General features: G+C 41.3%; 1 protein-coding gene and 1 long non-coding RNA gene across 3 annotated transcripts in view; one reads left to right on the top strand and one right to left on the bottom strand.

The window, feature by feature from the left end:
- LOC132905697 (zinc finger protein 395) overlaps positions 1 to 26,726 on the top strand; it is a 92,309-nt gene that overhangs the window by 28,930 nt on the left and 36,653 nt on the right. For both annotated transcript variants that reach the window (XM_060957278.1, XM_060957277.1), the window contains exon 2: positions 8,013 to 8,173. In XM_060957278.1, the coding sequence (XP_060813261.1) occupies positions 8,013 to 8,173 (161 nt within the window). The remainder of the gene's footprint in view (positions 1 to 8,012; positions 8,174 to 26,726) is intronic.
- On the bottom strand, positions 10,353 to 25,202 carry LOC132905722 (uncharacterized). Its single transcript, XR_009657845.1, has 3 exons — positions 24,128 to 25,202; positions 11,271 to 11,475; positions 10,353 to 11,143 (listed from the first exon to the last, which is right to left on the bottom strand). It is a non-coding gene; the product is annotated as an uncharacterized LOC132905722 (long non-coding RNA).

The following is a 26,726-nucleotide window of genomic DNA, read 5'->3' as shown; positions in this document are numbered from 1 at the left end:
ACATGCTCGTACATTAAATCGAAGTATTCAGAATTCTTGTCACAGGAAGAGAATCAATGTCAATAACAAACGCACATTTAAAACCGACCTGCTGCGAAGTTTTAATTCAGAATTTCTTCTCTATCAGGCACACTTGCTCCGTACCGTGCTCGAGAAATTTTTCGCAGCGAATCGAGTCTTGCGACGTCACGAGCCACGAGTTTCGTGTCTAGTTATCTAACGAATTGTTACGTAACTGTGTTTTCAAAGCCGGCAACCGATGCTCGCACGCGTATACAGATCCCTTCAAATATTTGGATACAGAGGATTGGAGAAAAATTGGCATACAGATCTTGTGTATCAAAACAAAAACAAATTCCACATTTTAGCAACTTAAATAAAATCATTAATAAAATAAAAAAATATAATAAAATTATTATCGTTATTACTATTATCACTGTTGCTCTTCTTGTTATTATTCGTGGGTATATAATCATTTAGTATGCAATTCGGTTAATATCGTTTGCGATGGTGAGGACGCTGTCTATTAATATTGTACCCGAAGGAGGATTGTAAACGGTTAAAAATTACAAAATTCATTGGCGTTTATTATTACATGGTTAATGCAGTTAAATCGGTCAAAGGTCGTAGAGTAAGCCTCTCGATGCAGTAAACTACGATTTCTTTTGAAAGACGCTGACGTACTTAACTTAAAAAGAAACAGTAAAAATTCATGCTCGGCTAATATCCGCGATAATAAACTTGTTCGTTTGAATATGAAACGTATATATCTTCATACAAGTTATTCACAAGCGTTCGAGTACTTTCGCGAGCCTGTGTACATCTTATCGAACATTTTTCTTTTTTTGAAAATGTATCCCCAAATTGTGAAACGCCCTGTATATACAACAAATGCGTCACATTGTGGTATGCACGCAGGAGGAAGGCGACGATCCTTCGCGTAAGAATTCGGTCTTGGAACCGTGAAAAGGTCGACGACTTCTTGCACGACGACGTCGAAATCCCGTGGTCGCGTCGCGTCGGGGCAAAACTGCGATGAATGGAAAGAGATAGGGCGGTAGACCGTCTTCTATCCTGTTTCAGATAAGCCTGGATAGAGCCGTGGAACGCGTGGAGGAGAAAAATCGCGGGCATAGGAGGGGGAGAAATTTGAAAGTGGACGGTGAAAGTGCGGTCGAGTGCAGCGCACGTGGCTCACGGCCAGAGAGCATGGCGACCTCGAGCGTACTTCCTCTTGCAGCCGGCTGTCCCCACTACCGTTCCTCGTTTTCAATAGATTTCCTCCTTTCCTTCGGTTTTCTTCCTCCCTGTCTGCTCCCACGTTTTCCCGGTACACCTCGATACGCTTCTTTCTGTTCTCGTACGGCAGACCCCTTTGATCGTCGTCTGCGTATGACCTTTGAACGTTCTTCCGTCCTCCTGCTGGCCTTTAAGCCACCGCTACGAAGGTGATAGAGTTCAAGCGGAAAAAAGGCCGCAACCGACCAACCGGCCTCCTCCTCCTTGCATATCGACTTTCGATAACGAGAGATCGGTCGTGTTAAAGCGGCTACCCACCAAACCCGTATTTCTGTGCTCCGAAACGTTCGCAAAAGTTTTCGTCGAAACTGAAATAGACTGCAGCGAATGAGCGTAATAGGATTCTGTTTATTGCAATGACACTTTTAAATACTGCTCTATCAAACGACTCTTGATTATTGGTTAAATTTACTTGTGATACCGTCAAGAGAAATGTGAACGTTTTGAACAATTTGTAGCAACGGTTAGCAACATTGATGTTATTAAAAGGCAGTAGGAGAGGTCCGTGGAAATTAACTTTTCCGCTGATGCAACTAAAAATATTTTGTTTCATCCTTTAAGTATTATAATAACTGCTTTGCATGTTTTATATATTTTCCCATATCACGTCCATTATACGCATCTCCATATATTTAAATTTCTTATACCATTCACGATCCTACTATTAAATCTACTACTATTACTACTGCTACTACTATCGAACAACAATTTCTAACAACTTTAACTTCTACCTACGATTATTTAAGATATTCCTATGTATCCACAATTTTTATTCACTGCATTTTGCAATCTTGCGTCTTGCAACAACATTCGTACGTTCACAATTCACAAGTGTTCACAATCCTTCGTACACTTCGTAGCTCCACCGATTGAAATTCACGTTAGCCAACTTTTGCAAACATTTTACTCAGCTGGATGCTTTAAACCAATGAAACTAGTCTCGAGAACCTCATAGACGTAGATTTTCTTCGCCTCTGACGTCGTCGCGTTCCGCTTTCCTAATGTTTAATCGGTGTCAGCCTGGACGGCCTTGAACGCCTCTCTCGCATGTACGCACACGTTCCATGCCGCGTGAACATGTTTGAGGGGGCGCGGGTCGAGGGAACAGCTCGTTATCAAACGTTGAAGTCTTTTGCAATTACGCGGAATATTAAATCTGCGTAGGGAAACGCGGTAGTTGCGGTCCCATGAGCGTGTCGCGATGCTCACGATTGTTCATTTATGCTCGCGAAATTCATCTGCACAGTACAGTTATACGCGATTATATACGGATTCGATCGAGTTGGAATTTCACATTGTTTCTACTTCTTGTTTCTACGTCTTCCTAATTCGTTTGGAAATATCGAAAGATGGCATTTTTATCACGCGTACGAAGAGCTTTTGTAGGTAATTATACGTTGATTTTATATCTTCTTGATCGAAACATCTTGGATCGTATCTTTTTAACATCCAATATACACGTGTACGAAGCTCCTAATTCACAAATTCGAGCACTAAATCCTTGAGGAATTGTCGCTATCCTTGACCAGCGCACGAAACTCAATACCGCCTGCACAGTAGACCGTTTGGTTCACCTAAAAGCTCGAACTTTCAGTCGATTCCCACCAGGCGTTCTCGAAAAGAGATTCCATTCACGAGGAGGTCCATAGAACGATGGAGCGATTAACGAACTGCGTTTGACCGATAAAAAATGAACATAAAAAGCGCAGCGGTTTTCGGCTAGATTAGCTTCGATTGCGCTTAGATTAACTTCGATTACGCTTCGAAAAAGCGTCTGCCAGCTGCGTGTACAGACGTATAGACGTATTTTAACAGTCAAGGGTAGTTGGTACTTGCAACTTGGAAAATGTCTTCCTCACGTACAAGCTTCTCTTTCTCCTCCCTCATTGTACTTTTTACGATTTTGTTTCTGTCTACTAACCTTCGTCATTGATTCTGAATGTACGCAATCTTTGCTTCGATGATTTGTAATTGATACGCTGTTATCGTACAAATTGTGCCGTTTCTGTTTACTGAACTTTTACTTTTTTTTACTAAAACCGAGAAACGCGAGTGTGACAAGCAAATTTGTATTTTTATATGGAATACGGTGACACGTGAAATCAGAGAGAAAAAGAGAAAGAGAGAGAGAGAGAGATGTTAGCAGTATACTGAATTTAAAATTTGTTTAAGAAATAGGGAATTTTGAATCGCACAAATTTTCTTCGCTCTTACAAAAATGAACCATTAGAGAATTTTATATCGTGAGTTATGTATCGTTTTCAGTTGCTTCTTTTTATAAAATACGTATTTTCTTCGAAATAGAATATTCTACTAAAAATATATATAGAATGGAGCTGGCTGCTTATTACAGTAAGCCGTCCAAATTTACGCTCGAAATTGATTTCTAACGGTAGTCGGTGTGCGTGAGGCAACGCGACAGTGAGAATTTCGAGTGGGAACGTGGTGGCATGCGTAACATTCGTTACATGGCGTATTTACATGCCGAATTCAGCGGCGCGTGATTCCTATCTCGTCCCATTGCCGGTCACCGGCCGGATTAAAATTATATAAGAGGCTTCCGCAGAGGTGGATCGGCCGATTTCGGACTGGAAATATCGATGTAACCAGTAGTAGACCCCATATGGATCCCACAAACCCTAATAAAACCTAGAATTATTATATTTTGCTACCGTTTATGGGCGGGATTTCATCAACTGGCTGATAGATCGAGGAATCGAGGAAATTGGAAGGCGGTTTTTCTTATTTGAAGGATGATTAACCTTTTGCCTTGTAATTTATCTTTCTAGTTGCTATTTAAACACTTTGTGTTGTGAAGTCCAAAAGATGTTCGAAAGACGTGGCTTGTCGTTTACAAGAAAAATAGAATGATCGTCGAATTAGAACCAATCAAAACTTTCAATTGGCTGTTCTACTTGAAGATTTTGAATCTATTGGGTTGGCAACTAAGTGATTGATTACCATCTAATGACAAAATCCGCAATCACTTAGTTGCCAACCCAATAGATTCGCACACAGTTGTTAAAGGAAAACGACTATGTAGCTTAGGGGTTTTCACGCAACAGTTTGTTGAATTTCTAGGTTGCTGGATGCTAAGTTTATGGCTATATAGATTTAGTATTGTTTTACTTTCTTGAATATTTGTACTTATCCTCGTAAATAAGCTTCTTTCTTCTTTCTAAGAACACCACGACTATTTAAAAGTACCATCGTTAGAGTTAAAGCGTAATATCCGTATTTATCTATATGTTGAGTTGAAAAATATGTACGCCTTAATAGAAAAGCGGAAAATTTTATACGCTTAAACGAGATTACAAGAGAATGCAGAAAAAAGATAATTGAAATCGTTGGTTTCATTGAACAGGCAGGCCGGTCATTAAATTTCATTCGAAACCAAGGGATAATAGTATCGTCGATGAATTTTAAAGTAGCCAAGATGTAAATGTAGCCGCACGGCCAACACCGAACGCGGATATTAATTTCCTGTATTTGTATACACATAGTATTTAGTATGCCATTAACCGGTTAATGCACCTATCGACACGAGACCAAATCTAATTCTCTCGAACAAGGTTAAACGCCACTAACACGCAGCACTTTCGTGCAAGAAACGCTGCATTATAATACCTGGCAAAAAGGCTGAAGATCAACCGTGTTTATCCTCGGTTATATTTATCCAAAGTAAATATAATTGGAAATTTGATGAAAAATACACATATGTGCCAATATCTTTTGTAGTCACTGTATACAGTATCACGTTTAGGTTAACCAAAAATACAATGAAAATATATTTACCTTGGTTTCTTCTCGATATATTATCACTGAAGTATAAGCACAGAAATCTGCGTGTCTACGAACTCGAAGAACGCCAACATGGTTGCCCACGAGTCTATTTCAATTCTCAAACGTTCTCAAAATCCATCCATTCTTCTTACAAAAAATTTATTTTTAAATATCATTTTTTGAATAAGCTGACTAAGAATAACAAAGAAACTGATTTTCCGATCCGAAACATCGGTCGTGAACTTGCGGTGTTTTGGAATTCGCGGCTTCGGTTTTTTGAGAAGATAGTCGTAGGTCGGTAGCGAGAGGCTGCTGATCGCATGGTAGTTGCACAGCCTCTGTATCACGCGTTCCGTACAATTACAAGCGCGTACAGTGCGTGCGAGCGAATAAGTTCGAGATACACGCGTTTGAATCGGCTGGAAACCCGGTGAATGCTTTTTCCAAGGGCTCGACAGCTCGTACGGTGGATGCATTTGTGCAAGTCGCCCGGCCAGAGGCACGATAATGCGAATATAATGACGACGTTGCCACGGGTAAACTGTTTGCTGGCTCGGTTCCGATCGTTTTCTGCGTGGCCGCGTATACGTGCGCGGAGTTCAACGTTTCCGGATACGCGGACCCTTTCTTCCTTTTGCGCGACAGATGGAGCAGCCATTTCCTCGCTGTGTTCGGATTTTCAGATCGTTCTATACATTCATTGTGTCGCTTCTTCTCTTTAGTTGCGCTTTTTATTATGACGCATCAAGCATTGGATCATTCGTAGTCGTGGTTCGATTACTTTGACCAAGTTTCCTTTAAATTCCGTGTTCTTGCATAGCTAAATTACTGTTACCTGGTTATTTTATCGTATTATAGAATTAATATATTGTTTCTCTTTCCTTCAATTCTCATATTGAGCGATAGGACGTCGATTGAAAGAACGATTAGAGGAGAATTTGGAAAAAATCACTGATAATAAACCCTGTGTGTGTGTGCGTGTAGAGGAAATTACTGCAACAGAAATGTATACCTTACAAAACTTACGAGGTCATTAATATCATCGATAAAATTACTAGGTAATTATACAAGAAAGCATTTATACAAATTTCTCGCCTGCCGAGCAACCAAAGGAATGGAAAACATTTCCGAGTAAGCGAGCTCTCATTAAGAGAGTATCCATCATGCGCCTAACAGTACTGGTATTTTTCAACTGATACATTTTCTCGAGGAAAAACGAGCTGATCGTTCCGGCGATCTCGTTTCCCGGCCCGCGTGTAGGGTTAACTCGTGTCCGTGTACCTGTTCATCTATTATTACGATGTCTAATATCAATCAATTAGCTTGCGTTTCCCATGCGTTTGACGCGTTAATTGGAACTCGCTTCCAATTCGCAATGGTCAATATATTTGTACTTCTTCATTGCTTTAGGTAAGATTATGGTATTTCCACTTATCGTTTAACCTTTGAACTTGCTTTTGTCCACTGCCGCGTATAGTGGAAAGAACAAATAATAAGAAAAGTAAAATTATATAAGATTACGTTTAATAAATTTGTTCGTCTAAATCGCTTAAATTAGACTCGTTCTGCGATAGCGCAACAGAAGTTGGATGTGAATCACGCCTCAGTCCGGACATCCTTCATCGTCCATTTTTCATCTAGACGGTCTACAGAGGAATTTGCGATTGGCAATACGGCTGTACATTTTATCTCTTATTATCGAGTTTCTAGATTTTTAAGTCGAGTGGAATCGCGAACTTGGCAATTATTCAAATGATATCCGGCCTCTGTTTGTTTTATTGCGATTAGAAAGGTAACATATGGGTTACGTCGTTTGCGTAACTTGCTCGATTTATTACCTTTTCGTTTTGCACGTACATTGGATCGTCATCAATTTTGCAATTGCGTTAATTTATTAAATTTACAGTCGACCTGTTACTCGAAATTGCGTTAAGATAATATTTCCTTTGCAATTTCCTTTTTTCTCTAGTTAATTCGCATTGTTCAATCGAGTAAAAGTTGATTCCAAGGATTTCCTTAACATCTTCTTCACCTATACTTGAACAGTAATATTAGGTTGTCCGAAAAGTTTCTTTCGTTTTATAAGGAAATAATAGACGCGCAATGTTTTTTGTTTTATATTACTTTATTGAATTATGCACGAACATAATAATAGAAATATAACGAAATACATAGATCATACCTAATCCGATAAAATAACATAAAACAGGAATTGTTGTTCATCTATTATCATCTTATGAAACAAAAGAAACTTTTCCGACAACCTAATATCTCCTACATCATATATCATCGAATGGAAATTCTGCCAAATATCGCGAGCTATCAACGAGCCACGTGAATCGTTGAAAAGTGTCTTGAATATCCATAAAGCTTAGCGCGCTTAGCAAGATCGTTCGCACGAGAACTCGTGGAAATCGTTCGACGTTTCGTTTGATAATTATATCAGATTGTTCTGGTGGATGAAGACAAATCGAGTTGTATCGAAGAGGAAGCGAAGGAAAACGCAAATAAAACATTGCAAATGCGGGAAACACAGGCTGACGTAACTCGCGCATGAATAACGCGTATCTCTCGGGGCTAGTTCGCTCCTTGGTCAGGAATGCTGCTCGCGAGCCGAGTAATTACGAGGAAGTAATCACCGGCGTGGCGCGATTAACCGGCCGGCGCAGGTGAATCGGGGGAAAGTGGGAATCGCGTGCCGCTCAAAAATTCAAACTTTCTCCCGAGAATCGAATATGACAATCCGGTTGTCATTGCTAAGAATTATTATAGTATGATAGATTACGATATGTTGTTGGTAATGAGAGTCAAGCTATATGTACGTAGATTGAAAAAAGAGTGTTTGCTTTTTAAAATCCGGTAATTTTATAATACGTGTAAATTTTAAGTATGACATTTCATCTTATGGAAGTACGTTGATCTTGTTGCAGACGATGAGGCTGACTAAACGTATAGACGAGGTCAGGTTGCTCGAGTCACGTAAGAGCGCCCGACTGGCTGATCAGGATACGGATTTCGCTAGACTCGCCGATATGGCTGGTGATCGTAAGCGGGCGTCTTCCCACTCCATCGATGTACCACACGTGATTGGGTAAGTCTCTAATTGGTCCCATTTATTCACTTCATTTATATCAACTTCATATCACACGAACCGTGCCTGCGAATTTCAAATTCGAGTCATAAACTAAGTTAGAACAGTCATTCGGATAATGATAATTCACAGAAAAGATGTCTTATAATCTTCTTAATATTTTGACAATGAATTTTCTCTCTCACGAAACCTTTGCACTTCTATTCTTCTGTTCCTTTCATCTTCGCAACGATCCTTTCGCGAGCCAACTAACTCAAAACCAATATCTGTAGATCTCCTATCACTCTCAAGAATTCCAATGATTTTTCAAATGCTGCGCGCAATTCCCATTCTCAAAATCCAATGGATCACCGCTAGCTACACCCTTTCGTTAAAACATTAACCGTCAAATCGTAAGTATAAATCAACTTTTGCAATGCATCGACCTTAATTCAACTAAATTTATCGAACGAGATACGACATAAGATTCATTTGCTTTGCTTTAATTTTACCAATTGACACGCTTCAAGCATCATTGGTATTTTTGGAAGTAAAAGTACAAAGTGATCCACGATCATTAAGGAGTTTCGAAAAATTTGCTTTTAAAGCAAAATTGCAGCGTGTCCGCGAGAAGATCGTGAGGACGATATACGTCTATTGTCGTAACCGAACGCGATTTCATTCTCCCTTCAAAAAATTCTGGATGTTCGTTCGGACCCTTCCACGCTAGATTTAGCGTGGGTTCGTGTGAGCCTGCATGCACGCACATGTAGACACATACCACACCCATACATACGTATATACAGGGTGAGTCGTGCAAAGAGCAACGGTTAGACATTTTTGGCGGTATCGGTAACGTGGAAAAATATCGGCAAACGAAGTTAAAGTTCTTTAAGAGAACAATTTTTTAAGATGAAGAAGATTTCAAGAAGATTTGTTGTCCTAAAAAATTGATCATGAAAATACATAGCGACAACCATATTAGAAACCACATGAATGTGTATGTGAACGAATTCAATGAAATATTCAAAATCATTCAAGAATACAGGTGAGAAAAAAGCAATCAAAAAGTACATGTATATGTTCAATTCACGTGTTCTTTGTATATTTTTGATTATGCTAATATTTAAGAGAAATTGTAATCGTTCAATTAAGTTTAGAATATATTAGATCGTCCCAAAAGTTTTATAAGAAAGTAGTAGATGCACAACATTTTTTCTTTTATATTATTTTATTGAATTACATTTGATCCATTTTATTCTATTACCACAAAATGGATCATATATAAATCCATGAAATAATATAAAATAAAAAATATTGCGCATCTATTATTTCACTTATGAAACAAAAGAAACTTTTGGGACAACTTAATACAATACGCTCATTCATATTTAAGGCTGTACAAAAAGGTTCGCGAGAGAATCAGCGATTTTAAAATCTTCCGAATGTTTTCACATAGTGTAGAAATATCAGGCTTCGTAAAACACCTCAGCCTTACTAGCGAACAATTTTTTATATCGTGTATTCATGTTCTTGAGAATAAATTTTAAATAAAGATTAATCGCCTAATAGGTTTCGTCTAATAACACTTTCCGGTGTTTTTAATATTCTCTGAAAGATTCTATCGTCGTGCTTTGCGTGCCTCACCCTGTATACGAGCATGCACGTCCCCATATTCGATCTGTGTGTGCGTGTTCCGCCTAAAAATCGAAGGTATCTCTCCGGCTAGTTCGAAAAAGGCTGTGCGCGCACCCACACGTTGCACCAGGGGAGCGTTAAAAGGCGTCTGGTTGCCAATCGTTAGACCGTGAACGCACCCTCGCCGGACACCTGTCCCTCGCCTTTCCACCGCACGCAGTCGTCCAAGTGCTTTCGTCTCTCACCCTCGTGAAACGTCCCGGAATCCGATCCAACCGTCGCGATTTGGCCAGAGGGAAACGCGTTTCGTGGGATCGACGAGCGCGGAATTTCTACGGAGGCGGGCGAGAGCTTTGACCTTTACGAGCGGCGGGGATTTTGTCTAGCAGGGTATGTTGCCCTGTTTTTAGGTTCGTTCGTTCGATGATTTCGAGAACTCGAGCAACTCGTCAGTTGTAGGATTTTCCTGTTCAATGATTTCGAGAAGTTATACGGTCGATGACTCGAGGGATCGAACGATGATTTTAAAAATCCTAGCGTTTCAGAGGTTTGGTCTTGACACGGAGCTGTTATTGGTGAAAATTGGTTTCTATCAAATACACGCTTTTTAAATAAAAATTTTTAGGAACTGATGTTAACCAGCCAGATATCTTTGGATATTTCGATGATTCGATTAAATTTCTTAAATCTATTTAGAAACGTGCTTAGGAATCTTAAAGAGAAACTTCAGATTATTTCGTCGTAAACAAATAGCAAGCGTGACAAATTCTTGAAAATGTTACTTTCCTCCGTGTCCCTTGCCAAGCGGTAAATCAGCGAGTATTTATACCAAGCTAATGAAAACTTTATTTCTGGCTATAGGTCACCGATGAACCTAGACTTAAGTTTTTATGCCTCCATAAAGATGGAAATAAAATAAATATATGACTTCATGAAGGAAACACCGAAAACAATATATGATGACATAAAGCAAATTCTCTTTAACAATGTTTTCCGACCCTTAAGAGACTCAAGGCTATTAAACCGTGTATTCTTCCAGGTGTCTCGTACCGTATACGAAGGTAGCCGAAACTGTACAGTTACTTAGAGTGTAGCGGTAGATTTTATGATTTAGGACCGAGAACTGTGAAATAACAGGTAGCGTTGTAGCGTTACAAAACCGTAATTTCGTTTTTATGGCGTGGTACGACCGCCATGAGACAACTTAGTTCGTTGAAACCTCTTTGACTGCACTTCGTAGGGGGATATATCTGTCCGGCAAGACTTTTAAAGGCTGAATAATGAACGTTGAATTGTTTCCTTGCCCGTGCAACTTCACGACGCGACGCATGCTCGAAGGTAAGAAGAGTTTGTCTGCAACACAAGGGGTTGAATATTAATGCACTCGTGGGTCCTTTAGATAAGCTCTCTTCTCCTGATAAAAAATAGGCTGAACAATGGAAAAAAGTTGAAACGGATCCTTGAAAAGAATTATACTTACATATCGTTGCGACGGTCGTCTTCCCTCATGGTAATTTATTTGCGGTATTCTATTTTATAATAAAGAACGATGCATGTACATGTATTCGGTACAATGTTGCGGAAACGTCTCATGGTCCTCTTGTATTTGATCGATATCCCGGAAATGGTTGACTGATTGAGTTCCTGCCGTGATGCACGTAGGCTTTGACGTTCCACATTCCACACTGTGCCCGGTTATACATAGATGTTATTAGCACAGTTAATGTCGACTTCTATCGAGATTGAAACATGATTACGCACCTTCGTTTCATTTTCGCCTTCAAACAACTTTCATCATAATAATTTACACACGGTATATTTCGACAACATGATATTAACAACAACGGTACTTTATTCCACGACACAACTGTCATCTTCGAATCATAAAATCAAGCCAATACTCGTACACCTATCGCGCTTTCAAATAACAACAGCAGTCCGAGTTTGAACTGTCTGTCACAGCTCAGATCATTATCGCATGAAATTCCATTAACATCCTCGTAAGAATCCATCAACCGTATCCAATCAAAAAAATAGGAAGCGACGTATTCCCTCGAAAGCTAGCCTCTCGTCGAGAAGTTTCAAAACTCGCATCTTTCTACCCACCCGTGTCTAGTGATCTCTCATCTTTTTCGACCGCACAGTTTCTCCTCGCTCTGTTTGTCTGTCTGCCTGTCTATCTCTTTCTCTCTCTCTCTCTCTCTCTTTCTCTTCACCGCCATAATCGTCTCCCCTCGGCGAGAAGGGTAGAACGGCAGTTTCACGATGCCAACGACCTCGGTGTCGACTTTTCCTTCTTTTACCTTTTTTTCTTCCCCCCATTGGACGAAGTCGTGCACGACCGAGGCCTCGAACATCCTCCTCACAAAGGACGACTTCGACCAGAGGAGGGATACCGAGAAGGGAAGAGGGGTGAAGGTGCAACGTCCGGTAGCTGAGGGCGAAGCCACGCAGGTAGACGGCCTGCGTCGGTGTTTTCGGCCGAGGTTGTCGCACCTGGCCCTGGCACGACCTGCCCCACGTGAAAGGAGAGGTCACACACACCACGGCCTCTCTCGCGAGAGAAATCGAATGCCTTTCCAGTCTCGATGGTGTATCGATGACGAAAGCGCACGCGGGGCCCCTCGGCTACCGGCTTTAACGAGACCTTGCGTCGCGGCCAAGGATCTCGCGCGAAATTCATCACCGGTGACTGGCCTCTCGAGGCTGAACCAACCGGGCTCCTTCGAGCTGATTCTCGTTGCTTTTGTTTTGCTGCTCGCTGTTCGACGTGCGTACAAGACATTGGCTCTGACGCATCAACATAGCGATGATGTTTCTAGTCGATCTAGACTTTAATTCTTTAAACACGGTTGTCGTCGATAGACAACGAACTAACAATTTCACCAAGCTAGCTGTCATCGTGTTATAGATTGTGATATTGTATTCAAATTTGGAGAGAACGATTTATGAGAATATACATATACTTAATGGGTCAAAGGGATAACTACTGACAGAGGTTACGAGGTTATTAGGTTATTAGGTTATTAGGTCTTCGATTTAGGTGGAATTTTCCACGCTCTTCCGACATCCTATCTTGGGTCAAATACTCGATATTTTCCTCCAGTGCTAGCGTTTCTTGATATTTCTTTAAAAACGAGGATGATTTTGAAAAAGTCCATCGTCACAATCGCATTTATAAACTTCGAAACAGATTAATTCCTGTTAATCCTTTCTTTCATCGAGAAAGTGTAGTAGAATGCAACGAAAATATTCCGTGACTGAATTGAAATTCCCCGTAGACCGACCTACCCTTCTCCGTTCACAATAGCGTCATCCTCGAAAATTCCTTTCACTCGAACTATTCCTAACAAGAAGCAACTTTATGATGCATGGCTTCTCATCGATAAAATTTTCGAATTACAACGAAGATTGCTCATGGAAGACGAATAACCCGACTCATCCGAAGCTTCTTCTTCTTCTTCTTCTTTCACCGTGTAGCCTCGTTTCGTAGAACGAACGATGGCCCTGTTTGGCCTTTCACACGCAATCATGCACGCGAGGGCATTCTGCTACTCTGTAGCGCAATTGCAACTGCAACTCGACGTTCGTAAATTGAGCAAGATCATGCTTTTCTCTCGTAACGAAACTGCAAGCGATTCTCTTCCAGTGGCAACTACTTATTATGCTTTCTTTGGTCACGTGCTTTGCAGGTGATCGTTGAAGCTTTAATTTTAGTTTTGCGTAGTTTAGGTTTTCTTTTCCACATTTTATCTTCTGGTTGGCGAATAGAAGTTTTAGAATTTTTTGTTAAGGGAAATTTTTTGTTAAACGTCGAAACGGAGGATTCATAGTAGCACGTACGAATAGTCGTGATTTTTCTGTAAATGTCGAGTTTCGATCGAATTTCGCGGAATTCTCTATCGCCGCAGTTGAAATTTTATTTCTAGTTCGCTTTTACATTTGTTTAGCGCACACAGGCGGTTTTTAATTTCCTGTTCTGACAGCACGATGTAGGAGGGGAAATAACAATGTGACAAAGATAAATTATGATTTTTATGATGAAAATGGAGATGTTGATCTTTTCGAAGGAACGTTCTGTGTTCGGCTGTTCGCATTTTTTTTTAAAGCTAATATTCTTTCGTTACTTTCCTTTCTTAAAGTAACGTTAGTAGCGAAAGAGAATAGTAAATAACGAACGCCGAAAGAAACATTGGTAAACCAACACGAGAGAAAGGATTAAAAAATTAGCAGGAATAAATAAAAAATTGTATGGCAGTTGATTAAGGCACAGATACAATTTACAAATACCGCTCGAAGCTCCGTTTTAATTATACTCGAGGATAAATGGTAGCTGCTTTTTTTTCACTGTGAAGTCATCATTAACGCGTTCAGGCTTATTAAAAACGTAATACAGATACTCGATCTTTTTTCACGATGGATCGTTCTGTATTCGCGGCGATTATCATCGTCTTCGACGTACAATGAGATTCAATTATTCCACGGCTATCGATTGCCCGGCTTTTAATTCATGAACTTCACGAGCTCGCGCTCGGAAGGCAATCCGTTCGCGTTGATTCTCGTTCGACGGCCACGTTTCGCCCGCAATCGCGGTCTTTAGCGCAAACGAGATTAAATTATTCGACGCTTATGCACGTTGTCTGCTTCCTAGTGAACGCTCGCCAATGAATATTTCACTAACCGGATTTTATGGTTTCCTGATTGCCCGCCACAGCGTTCTCCTTCTTAGCTAAGTTATTCGGCCGTTGAAAGTTTTTCAAGTCAATTTTTGGGGGGTTTACTCTATTCGTCTGGAGTATCCCGTGTACAAGTAATTGAAACGATTTAATACGATGACATTTCTATACAACGGAAACGAGTAATTTTACCAAGTACGTAAACTAGTTCGCCACGTTTGTAATCCTTAACTAGTACGGTTCTTTAATGTTATACCGTATGGAAAAACGACGACAGTATGGAAAAACGTTTTCCCGCGTCGCGATTGTAATTGCCTTCTTGAACGAATGAATGGAAATAGTAGTATTAGTGGTGATAAATAGTAATGGGTGGGTTAGCGTGCTGGAATGTTCGAAGCAATGAATGCTTCGACCAGCTGATCATCTAATTATACCGAACGGTGTATCTATTTTCTTTGCACCCACGTAGCAGAATTTATAGCTTCTGACAATAAAAACGAATGAAATCGCCGCCAACCTTTTAAGTCTCGATCCCTGACGACGTTCCTTATTATCAAAAGTATTTATTTTGTTAAACACACGAATGCTACGTAGTAAGAGACTATTCCATCATTTAGTAACTTAATCTTTCGAGTGATTCAACCAACAGGGCGTATTAGAGTCGTTCGATTCCCCTCGACAACCCCATTGTATAGCAGAAACCTCGAAATTCTCCAACATTCCCTTAAAGTTCTCCCACTCTTTTTCGCCTTACACACGTGCTTCTCGATGACTCGTGGATTTTCCATCGAACGTGATTCGAACTTGAGAATAGCAAAGAGGGTGTGTTAGAGTTTGGTAGTCGAAAGACACGGGCGTAACAACTGAAAGTTTCTGCTGCGGCAACGGGTGCAGTGAGTCAGTAGGTTAGCTTACGTAATTTCGGGCGGCAATCTCTGCGGGCGGGGAGGCGGTCGGCTTTACAGAATTAGGTCGATCAATACCGCGTCGCTATATGGGTCAGGTGCACTACCACGTTCTGTACTCGTATATGCTAGCTTTACCGGTACCTAGCAACCCCTCCCATCCCCCAGGACTGCTGCATGTCCCGTTTCGATCGGCCCATTTCCAGTTCTCTTCGAGTTCGCGGTCCGTTGTCCCTTTGATCTGTTCGTTGGTCGCGCGTTAACACGTTAATTGAGTTCAATCAGCGTCGATCTCGATCCGTCTTCTACTCACAGTCAAACTGGGTGGTCTCTGGATCGGTCATTCTGTGCTTCGGTTCAGAGATTATTATCGTCGAGGAGCGTATTATACGCGCAGAAAGGGGTCGAAGTATTCGTTGGACTTTTCTTATACGTTTGTCAGGTCTATTTAATTCTTTTGCCTATGACTATCGCGTTATTTCGCGATTATCGTATTTTGCGATCATTATACAGCGAGTCAATCGTATTACTTTGGTCGTATATTTAAATAATATATTTGGGATCATATACGAAGTTTTATCGTAATAAATGATATTGTTACATTTTTTAATTTCCAAGTATGTTTTTAGTTATGAGACTAATCTTTTGTGTCCATAGCTGAACAAAATACCCAAGAAATAAACTTCTACGGAATAGACTCAACTCGTCTTTGCGATTGCAAGATTCATTATCGAGTCACTTTCCGCTAATGAATGCTATTTCGTGTTGTTCGTAAAGACAAGACCACGCTGTGAACCCACGCTAATTGAAAATAAATGAGTTTCGGCTGTAGGACTGGTCTAAGAATATAATAGAAGAAGGTCCCATGCTGTAAACATACTGAATTGCTTGTTAACACCAATATATTCTGATCCACACGATGGCAGAAAATTTCTTCGCGGACACTCTAGCTGATGTTCTTTTAATAAATTCGTTATATTTACTCGAAATACATTTAGCATATGACTGAAACGTGGTTTAATAACGCTGCAAAATTGCAGGTTGATTATGTTCGATAGTTTCGTTGAAAAACGTTTCTTTTTAACTGCTTTTCTTTGGTGGGATCACGTTACTTTAGCCTCTTAATTAGCTTTTATTATTTCGATTTGTCTCGTTTGGAAGAAGCGTCTGTATCTATGTCACGTCCTCTGGGAACCGTACGCCACGTGCTAAGACTCGATGTTATTTCTATCGTGCGACCACCAAACGAATTAAGAAGGTTCTTTCTCTATTCCAAACGCTCTAAGCTACAAGAAATAGAGTAAAGAAGTATTCGCATATTTATTCAAGGTACAAGTATAAAATTCGGATATATGTTGCTTGAAACAATTTGAAAATTTATCCTAGAAAATAATAAATCCATGTTACTACAGAATACCATAAGAACCGTCTGTCTCGTTTACAATTATAACTTTGCGGACAAAATTGTAGCAAATTTCATTTGAAATTTCAGTTGCATTTCGATTTGTCAACTTGATAATCTTGATTACCCAAGTATCTAACTTGTACGTTATTGTAGATAAAGAAAAGTTCTTGACTCTTCAAAGATCTTGACGTAAAATTTACTTTGCCTTTCCACTGTTCCCCAGGACCATCGTTCGAGTTTCCGAGGTTCACTGACCTAGAACAACGCGATGTTCATTAGACTTCCAAAGGAAGTTACTAAAGCTTGAACAGGACGAACCTGGCAGAAGCTAGAACGAAGTTAGAGTACGAAAGTACGATCCTAGCGTGTAACGTGTGTATCTTAGGTATATCTTAGGTATATCTTAGGTATATGCAAGACAAAAGACAGAGTGCACACAAGCGAATAGCCAAGGTCTCGAACAACAAAATATGCCAACAGGCGTGATCTTGACCTATAGAGCAACGAACAACTGGCAGATGTCATTTTTGTCTCGCGAAACCTTTTTCTCTTCGCAATTTACATCCGAGCTCCGAATATCTCTTCTTTTCTCACGATCCTTCGTTTTCTTTTTTTGATGACAAAACAGAGTAGTAGTAGTTTTCAACGCATTCCGCGTGTGTTCAGAGAGCGCTAACGACGAACGAAATGACGCAATCAGCGAGGCATTTCGACTCTATTCAGTGTTTGCAAATTAGAACTAGAATCGCGTGTACACTATATAAACACACGTGATTTGTGGAATCTTCGTGTATCGAGTAGTATTTAGGAATTTTTCCTATATTTGTTTTGTCGAGTGGGTAAAGTTGGTTCGATAACATAAGTGGAATTTCCGAATCTGATTTATTTAGACTGTCGGAACGTTGCAGCAATTTTCGGGTTCCGAGTATCTTTACTCTTTGGCAAAGTCGTTTATTTTCATCTGTTCTCCTCTTTTCTTCCCTTCTTTGTCGTCAGCTTCATTCTGGAAATTAGCAGTCGCCGTTATATCCACTCTCATCCAATCCTAATCCAAGAATCGCTGTAATTCTGCATGGAAAATCGTCCCAACGAAATAGTCATGAAAATCCTCCTGCGAATTGTCTCGCCGAAGCATCTATTTAGCAAAGCGTTACGGCACAGCCGAATCGGTTGCGCGACCTTCGCTCGCCCGCCAAGGCTCCGATTGTGCAAGGGTTGCGAGCGAGACGCCGATGGCTCGTCTAAAGTTGATACCACACGGATCGCGAGGGTAGCCGTGCCTGCTCGACGAGGTGAGCGAGACGGAGAGGCGTCCGGGGCGGCCGATGGTACACGAGGGTGGTTAAGGTGGCCTAACAAATAGTAGGTCGTGCCAGGCTGGGGCCACGGATCTAGGCCGATCGATAGAGCTACGTACCTAGCGGTGCGGAGTCGCGTCGAATAAATGGGTCAGGTACACGGAGCCACGCGTCGTTTTTATCCTTCCTGTTTTCCCCATTCCCTCGAAAATCCTCTCTTGCTACACCCTTCGAATGCGCTCGAGTCTCGCAAGTCCCCTCTACCTCTTTTCTCGCGCACTACGAGCTTTCCTCCTTTGTTGGCCGACGTGGGTCTGCACGTGCCAGCGCATACAACGCCGCTCGTACCTGTTGTAGTACTTGGCAACCGCTGCTACTTGTTGAGGTAGAAGAGCCAAGGGGCATGGAGAAGAATAAGAAGGAGAAGAGCGAAAAGAAAAAGAGAAAAGGAAGGAGAGGGTTCCGTGACGACGCTCTTGGCCCTTCTCTCGCTTCGGCTGGTCAAGGGGTGGGTCACTCTCTATCCCACTGGTAAATCTGGGACAATGAAACCGGAGCAGTACACGTGCACCAATACATCGACCCGAGTCGCATCGTGTGCAACACCGAGATACCCTCCCGCGAGTTTATATACCCTTCTCGGCGCTTTGTGTGCCGAAGCCAACACGAGAATGTTTCGCCGTGCAAAATTCCGAGACCTTGCTAGAGAGAACTTTTCCGACGAGGGACTCGTCGCTCGCACTTGGATCAAGCTTTTGTTCCATCAAATGCCCGCTTCAGGGACATGGGCCTTGCTCGTGGGCGCTAATAAGCCGACTAATTAGACGACTTTACTCGAGTTAAATCGACAGGTAGAGTTGCAGCGGTGGATCGTATTCTTGGATGTTGAGGTTTTGCGTTCGTAGAGCTAAAGAGGACTTTGGGTTTCGCTTGAAGACCGTTTTGAATTTAAAGAACGTTTAGTACGCGACATTTTAAAGGGGGATATTTATCGACTACGTGAGAAACGTAGATAATCGTATTACAAGATGTAGATAAAATTAGTTATAAAGTTGCGAGATTGGAACTTTCGATATACGCGAGATAACGTCCTCTAAGAAAGATGAAAACGCAATTTCTCCCATTTGTCGATTATTCAAGGATGGAAATGAAGAGGAAGGAGTGGCTTGCAGGTGTGATAAAGCGACGCGTTTGATTAATAGCCGTCTTGAGATGTTAATCGAGAGATCAACACACTTTCCCTTTTAAGTATAACTTACTTTTTCAGCAGGAATTAGCATGAAACTTCAATTTAATTCATCCGTGTTGAATGGCAGTGTTCTGTAGTTCGAAGAAAGGTGTTCGTTTTATCTAAACAAGTTCCGCCTATCTGCTAATTATTCAGAGACAAATTGAGTTAGAAGAGTTAGGTGTGCACCTTGACAAAACGATGCGTTTGATTAACGATCCACGCGATAGAATATTAATCAAAAGACAAGCCTATCGTGTTCACGCTTTTTTTTTTTCGAACAATAGAATTTTCTCCGATAACCGTGAGGAAATAGTTGCGGTAGACTTTTCTCTTACTTCCTTATTACTTTCTTGTATGAGATAAAAATTCGTCAAGACTCCTTGCGGCATATTAATCTTCGAAAAGCGTAAATTGAAGGATAATTCTCATAGTGAAATAATAAATAATTTCACATCGCTAATGAAATCTCAGAATGTTTAACACCACGCACGCAATGTACATAAAAATTTTCTATGGTAAGTGTTGAAATAGTTTGGTCAGCCACTGTAGAAGCATAATAACACGCAGTTCGATCATATCATCAGATTCAAGCGTAACTCAGAGTCCAACTCTTAGATAGTTCGAGAATAGTTGTATGGATCAACGTGGAACCAACCTCCGAGCGAAATAGGCAATGGATTCTGGGAATTCGAGCGCGATACAGCCCCGTTTTCGCAGTCGTAAATTCCAAGCAGCCCCTGTGATCGAGGGAATTAGGTTAGCGAATAAGGTCGACGTAGTCGAAATCAGGTTGTCCGGGTTGTCCTGCCGCGGAATCAGGTCGCTCGATAGAGGCCAGCCGGCTATCGCGTTCCTGTATCCGGCGTACTGACCCCGCTGTTCGACTTCGTAACCCGGATATCGTTTGGTACCGGATCGATGCACTGTCCTTATGGGGTGTGAATGCTTGTCCCCAATGTACCTAGATTCTAGACCCTGCTAATATACGTTTCCTTCTCTTTGTTTACTTCTGTTACCTTCTCGAGGAAAATCCTTCTGCAGATGTGTTTTTACTGTACCTAACTTCAAACCGAAATTTCCTGATTTCAAACCGACACATTTTATGGGTTGTTCTTTGTTTAGTCGAAAATTATTCGTTTCTTTTGTCTTGGGCTTCTTGGGCCTGCGATATGCCGTTAGGTAGATCGAGACTTTATTATGAATCTCGGATTTGCGCCAGGTATCTGTTGCTGAAGGGATTACAGCAAAGTTGTAAATTAATTCCAAGGGACGGTGCTGCCAACTCAGACGTAGGCTTATTATACGTTAATGTTATACGCTTTTGTTAATAGTATACTATATTCTCGTGCAAGTACACTAACGAGTACAGGGACCCTCTTTGGAAAATATTTAACACGTTGAATGCCAGGTCAGTTTTACAAGGTTTGGCGTTATTTATTATGCGATACATATAGTGTTGAAATATTAGCTACGTTACGTTACCTGCGTTACCTACCACAAACCATAATCCCTCCTTCGATCATATTTATTCAGGCTTGCAATAATTCTAAAGAACCGTCATTAAGATTTAGCATGTTTACTTTACTGTCAAGGCCCTTAATTATCATCGAACATCTTTCAGATAGGAATGTTCCTTAGGGCTATTGTCCTATAGGGCTAAATATTCCTTAGGGCTAAGGTAAGACATAGAAAAAGTTGGTTTTTCCCATGTTCGACCATTTCGTCACACCATTGTAGTAACGATGGTAACAATACAAAATTTATAACTATTGAAATTTGTTCAAATTATGTATTTTTACTAATCTTGGTGCACCGGTCATCGGTGACCCCCACGACATTCAACGTGTTAACCAACGCAATTTTGAAGAATAGATATTTCACTTGGAATTTTGGGCGATGAAAAATCTACATATATATTCAATAATATTGCGGCAATAATCTCAGGTCGACGTCTATTTCATACAAACAGTACTGAATTAATGCTACGTTGAAAAAGCAACGAGAAAGAAAATTCCTATACGAAATCGGTACATAAAACGGTAGACCACGCGGTTCGATACGGTGGTTTAATCCTCCCGGAAAAGCGTGCTCAGCCCGGAACAGGATCGCGGCAGCCAGCTAGCAACACACGGTTTCGCGTGGCCCGGCGCGGCACACACGAGTCGCTGACCTAGTTCCCCGATCACGGGGGGATGCCGTCCCGAATATGGATCAACGTGTTCCCTGACCCATATAACGAGAAGTATATTACGGTTTCTGGGGCAACCACGAGCGTGCAACCGGAGCCAGGACACGGAACAGCCTCTCCCCTTTACATCCGCCTCACCCAGTATAAGTCCGATCGGTGTGCTTGTTCGGGGGAAAATTAAATCGAAGATGAATCGACGCATACTGTACGTAAAACGCTTCTCTCGTACACACGTGTTGTCGTTAGTGGTTGCTTTCGTATACGTCTGTATGTAAACGGTGCTTTAGAATCGATGTCAGAATTAATTCTGCCGCTGGTCTTGTTGGATCTTCGTATTTTAATTTTAAAAGGGTGTATGAAAAAGGTTTCTCTTTGTACGAGTTTTATTTTTCGAGACAATCTATTTTGAAAGGTTTTTCAGAGAACATTTTTGCGTTAAGTTATTTGTGGCATGAGCAGAATTTTTTAACCGTCTCGTATAAACTCGTGGACAGCCTTAAGTAAGTTTCTTCAACTCTACAGATTGACGTATATACATCGACGATCGAGGAAAGATTTCGCATAAATCAACAACTCGCATGAATCTGACTTTCTTTCGATATTTATTCGTTTACGATGATCAGCAGAAAAGATTAATATATGTATAACAAAAGTTAGACCAAAAATGTCATTTGAAACTAAAGACTTATATTATATATACTTCGGCATCTTACTAAAGTTTTTTTTTTTATTATTTAATTTGTACTTCACAGTTTGTCCAGCTGGACATTTGGCAAATTTTTTTAACTTAATTGCTAAATAACATGTGGATGGCTACCCCCAACGAGATACCGTCTTTGACTTTGACCATTTTATTTCTTTATCGTAGTCAGATAGATGTTTTCTTTTTAGTCTTCTCTTATTAAAGTGAATTACAGTCCGGCGACCGATTTTGTGTTTCGGTTTATTTAAAAAATCGTTTTATCTGTTATGAAGCAAACTAAATTACACGATACTTGGAAGATATTTGAAAAATCATTGTGTTCAACGCGAAACAATATCCAATGCCCTGCATACTATCCTCGCTCAACGAAGAATGCAAAATTACGTTCTACAATTTCTATAAAGCGTATTCGATTGCCAACGGAAAAGCTCTTTGGCAGAAAGATAACTGTACAATACCGTTGACGTGGAAATTCTTTACAGTTGGTGTAATTATAAACGGCAACTGCAATCCTTTAACGAGGCTAATTGAAAAGAGTCGAACGACCGTCATTAAGCTCCTTTATGGACGAATAGGATCAACTACCGATCTATTCGACGTAGCAATTTCCCTTAATGTCGTAAAAGCGACGGTTGAAAAATTTCGACGATACGTTTGCTATCCTTCGGATCATCGATTCAACGTATCGAGAATGCACCAACGAGCGTGTCCTTCGTTCGAAATAGTTACATAACGTTACGTCATCGCGAGAGATGATAATGCGGCGAAACGCTTCAGTAACACGCGAGCACGTACGGCGTACACGCAACCGCTATGCGTTTCCTGCCTTTTCTTAACGCCACACGTAGTAGGAATTTAATTATTGCAGCAACCCCCTGAAGAGCACGAAGAATGCTCTTTCTCGTGGAATATTTTGAAGAGCGACAAAGGAATATTAAAATCTCTCTTACGTTTAGAAAACAGCGCGAAAATAATAGTCGACAAATCTTATGTCTTTCCGCTTTATTTTGCGGATTTTTCAAACGACCCGGACTCGGCATTGAACCGCGTATAAAAACGGAGGGCGGTAGAAAGCCGCGAAAAGAGCCGCGCAGAAGGAAATAAGGTAAATGAGAAGAGTGTACGACACGGTGTGTCATCGCAGAAAGAAAGAAAGAAAGAAAGAGATGAGATCGATGCGTGGGTTTCCCACGACCCAATTTCAGTTTCGGCTTGTAAACGCTGCTGGCTCGCCGCGTAATTAGCACGCAACGCGAAAGAAAGAAGAAGGGAAAAAAGCTCGTCGACGAGAATGAAGACTATCCCCCGTCTACCTTGACTGCGGCGTCGATCGGCTTTCCAAGTACAAGGCAGCCGGCGAGTTATTCGGAGCGCAAGCTATCGGGGCAATTTACTTTCTCTTTCGTTTTTGCAGCGGCGCGGCGTCTTTGCGAGCTAGTCGAACGCGCAGCGTCTCTTTAATTAAAACGACAGCGGCGCGGATAAATTGTTTTTCGAGATCGGAAATTGGCCGAGCTGTGAAACGAGACGCTCGAGGTATTTCGCGACTGTGCCACACTTCCGCACGTGGCAGTCTTATTAATCCTCGTGGTTGTAAGAATCACGTTTGAACTTTTTACGAATTTGCACCACGGCGAATAATTAATTGGTCATCTTATTGTCTCGGACAGTCGGCGTATATCTGCGTCGCAAATCCAAGCAGTTGCATTTTATCGTACATTGATTAATATTAATATTGACTTGACACGAAATAAGCGACTGAAACAGACAGAGAAACGAAAGAGTGTGCCACGGTCGTAAAATTCGTTATCCTCTCTTATTGTCTCTGTAACTAACCCGACCTAAACGAGCGAGTAAATCCCATTATTATACGTCGAGTCCCTTCGACCAAAGCCTCTCGTTTGGAAATCCAAGGTAGCGTCCGCAATTACCATGCAATAAATCCTCGACTGTATACTGTGCCGTTTCTAGCGGTAGGTATGCCTAGTCCACTCTTCTTTCACTGTCATCCCTCTCCAAGCTCGTTTCCACGCGGTACAACTCCCTGTTACTTCCCTTCCGTTTACTTTCCGCTTGCATACCTGTTGCAATTGTACGGCAATTATCGACCCCTCGAGCATACTTATCTCTGCTTAACTTTCACGCGTTAAACGCGTTCGGTATCCTGAGCGGCGTGTGCGAAAACGATCACGAAAACGGGACAGTCACGACTGTTCGTTCGTGTATTTCGATCGTATCGGAGGGAGAAAGACAGAGAAAATCGTGCGTCATTCCGCCGGTACCGGCGACGTTTCACTTTCGACTCTCGATGTACCGCTCCGAGCGGAACGGCTAAGCGGCGGCCTTGACTACGTCGTTTCGTGTCTCCCACTTCCAACGCTAGAGATATCACGCTCTCGTGTCCTTCGTGTACGTCTATACTCGCTGTAAGAGATACGGTAGCCACGCGTTAAATGGTCAGGATGTTTTTTTTCTTTCCGATTGAGTATCGGTATTTCCCGCCGATAACGAAATTGAAAAAATTCACAAAGAGTGGAACTGACCAATTTGTCTTTGGAGGACGTCGGTTATTTCGTATGCTGTTCGCTGAAAATGAGAGATACGGTGAGATACGACACTGCCTGAAATTCCAATTTCCCAATTTCGATCGTACACTTACTTATCGATTTTACGATCTCTTCGTATCTCTTCCATCGACGGTACGTACGGAAACCATCAACGACTATTGCTTCCAGGCTTGACCAAGAGTTCTAAGGCTTCTTGTATGAAAGTCCTACGGAACACGGAGACAGAATGGCGCGGGAAGGTGAAACTTGGTGGATTGGATCGTAGAAAGTACGCCGAGCCGGATGGCTCGTTGCTTTCGTGATTTTCCTCCGATTTTTTCTCTTCCTTCGTTTTCTCTTTCTTGTATTTCCTCCTTGGCAGTTTCGTTGTTTTTCGATCGAATCGGTTGATTCTTCGATGATATTCTCGATAACTTGTTCAAGTTCGTGACGCTTTAGACTTTGAAAAAATATAGATTGGTTATAATCTTACCGATTCAGTCTGTAGGAAAACTTTTACAAGACGACCACATCGATTTTATTATTTCACAAGGCCGTCTCGACACCTGATACGCGAAGATAACGAGGAAAATTTGCCCTGTAATTTCCTAGAAAGTCGGGGTTTCTATCGATCAGCAGGTGTCTGTTGTCCAACCGTTCGATCTACCGGCGATCTCTTGGTCTTCCCCGAGCAACTTACCTCACCCTTACTTTTCGATTACATCATAAACCTGGTAAATCGCAAGACATTAACATCCAATGCTGTATCAAAAGCATTTTCGATCGGTTTACGACCACACTCCGAACAATTGCCGGCAAACTTACGAAACAATCTAATATCGTGATAATCGACACGGCGATTAACGACTCGCGCAAAGTTCCACGCGAACAAAGATGGCAGTAACGGGTACATGGTCGAAAATGACCAGTCTACCGATCTGGAGGAACGCGTAGACTAAAGTCCGTGGCGTGTTATCGTGGCATCTTTACGGCTGTTCTTGGAAAACTGTAATTTGCAGCACGTCGTCCGCCGGAACATTACGGTACAATGACCGTATTGGCCATCGTAGTGCCTACGGAATATAGGCTGGAAAAACATTATTTTACGTAATTGTAGAAGCGTGAAATTCCACGAAAAGGCCGACAAACGATTGGTTGTTACGGCAGCCTCCTATTGTCGGGACAGGCTGCATGATCGTACATACGCAAAGACGTGCTTCTACGAACAAAAAGAAAAAAGGAAGAAAAAAAGGGATGATGGAAAGAGATGGAAAACGTTAGGAACTTGGAAAACGAAACTTCTTCCGTTACGAAAGCTGCCTGTTCATCCACTAATCTCGTTGCGCTACGTTGCGCCTTACAACGTTACGTTGCGATGCAGTCTGACGATACTTTGGGCTTTTTACGTTGTCACGAAGTCGTTTGTTTGAAATTACCGATCAATCTGTTATTTCTGTTGAAGCCATTTTCACTTTTAGGAAAACTCTACCATCTTCTCTAGGGATTAGTTTTCTTCGTCCTTCAAGCCTTTGAGTACTGTTCAGCTTCAAATCAGTTTGAATGGTCTCTCTACCTTGTAGCCTTTTCTAGGAAGATGCCAAGCACAGATGGTGCAACGGGGTATAGACAAGCCAGTTTTCATAATTATACAAATGCCTGTAGGCTGATGGCTTCGGGGATGTATTGTAAAGTAACGCTGCCAGCCTCCGGACCTGGACTAGCATACACTGTACTTATTACTATTGTACATTCATCCACGCATTTCCTCTTTCTATTTCCGAGACAAACCTCAACAGTTTCGAATAATTTTACTCTTAGTTGAAATGTCCCGTCTAGCACTTTGAAATTCACCGTATTGTTTACTTTCTAATCAAAGTTACATTGTACAAGTTGTTACGAATTACCAATTACTGTAATAATGAAATAACTGGCGATTGTAAAGCGAACACTCGTGTTCGACGGTCTTTAGATAATTTTAATAATT

This window comes from Bombus pascuorum, chromosome 3 (assembly GCF_905332965.1).
Source record: "Bombus pascuorum chromosome 3, iyBomPasc1.1, whole genome shotgun sequence".
Taxonomy (NCBI): domain Eukaryota; kingdom Metazoa; phylum Arthropoda; class Insecta; order Hymenoptera; family Apidae; genus Bombus; species Bombus pascuorum.
This window is presented reverse-complemented; position numbering and strand designations above follow the sequence as displayed.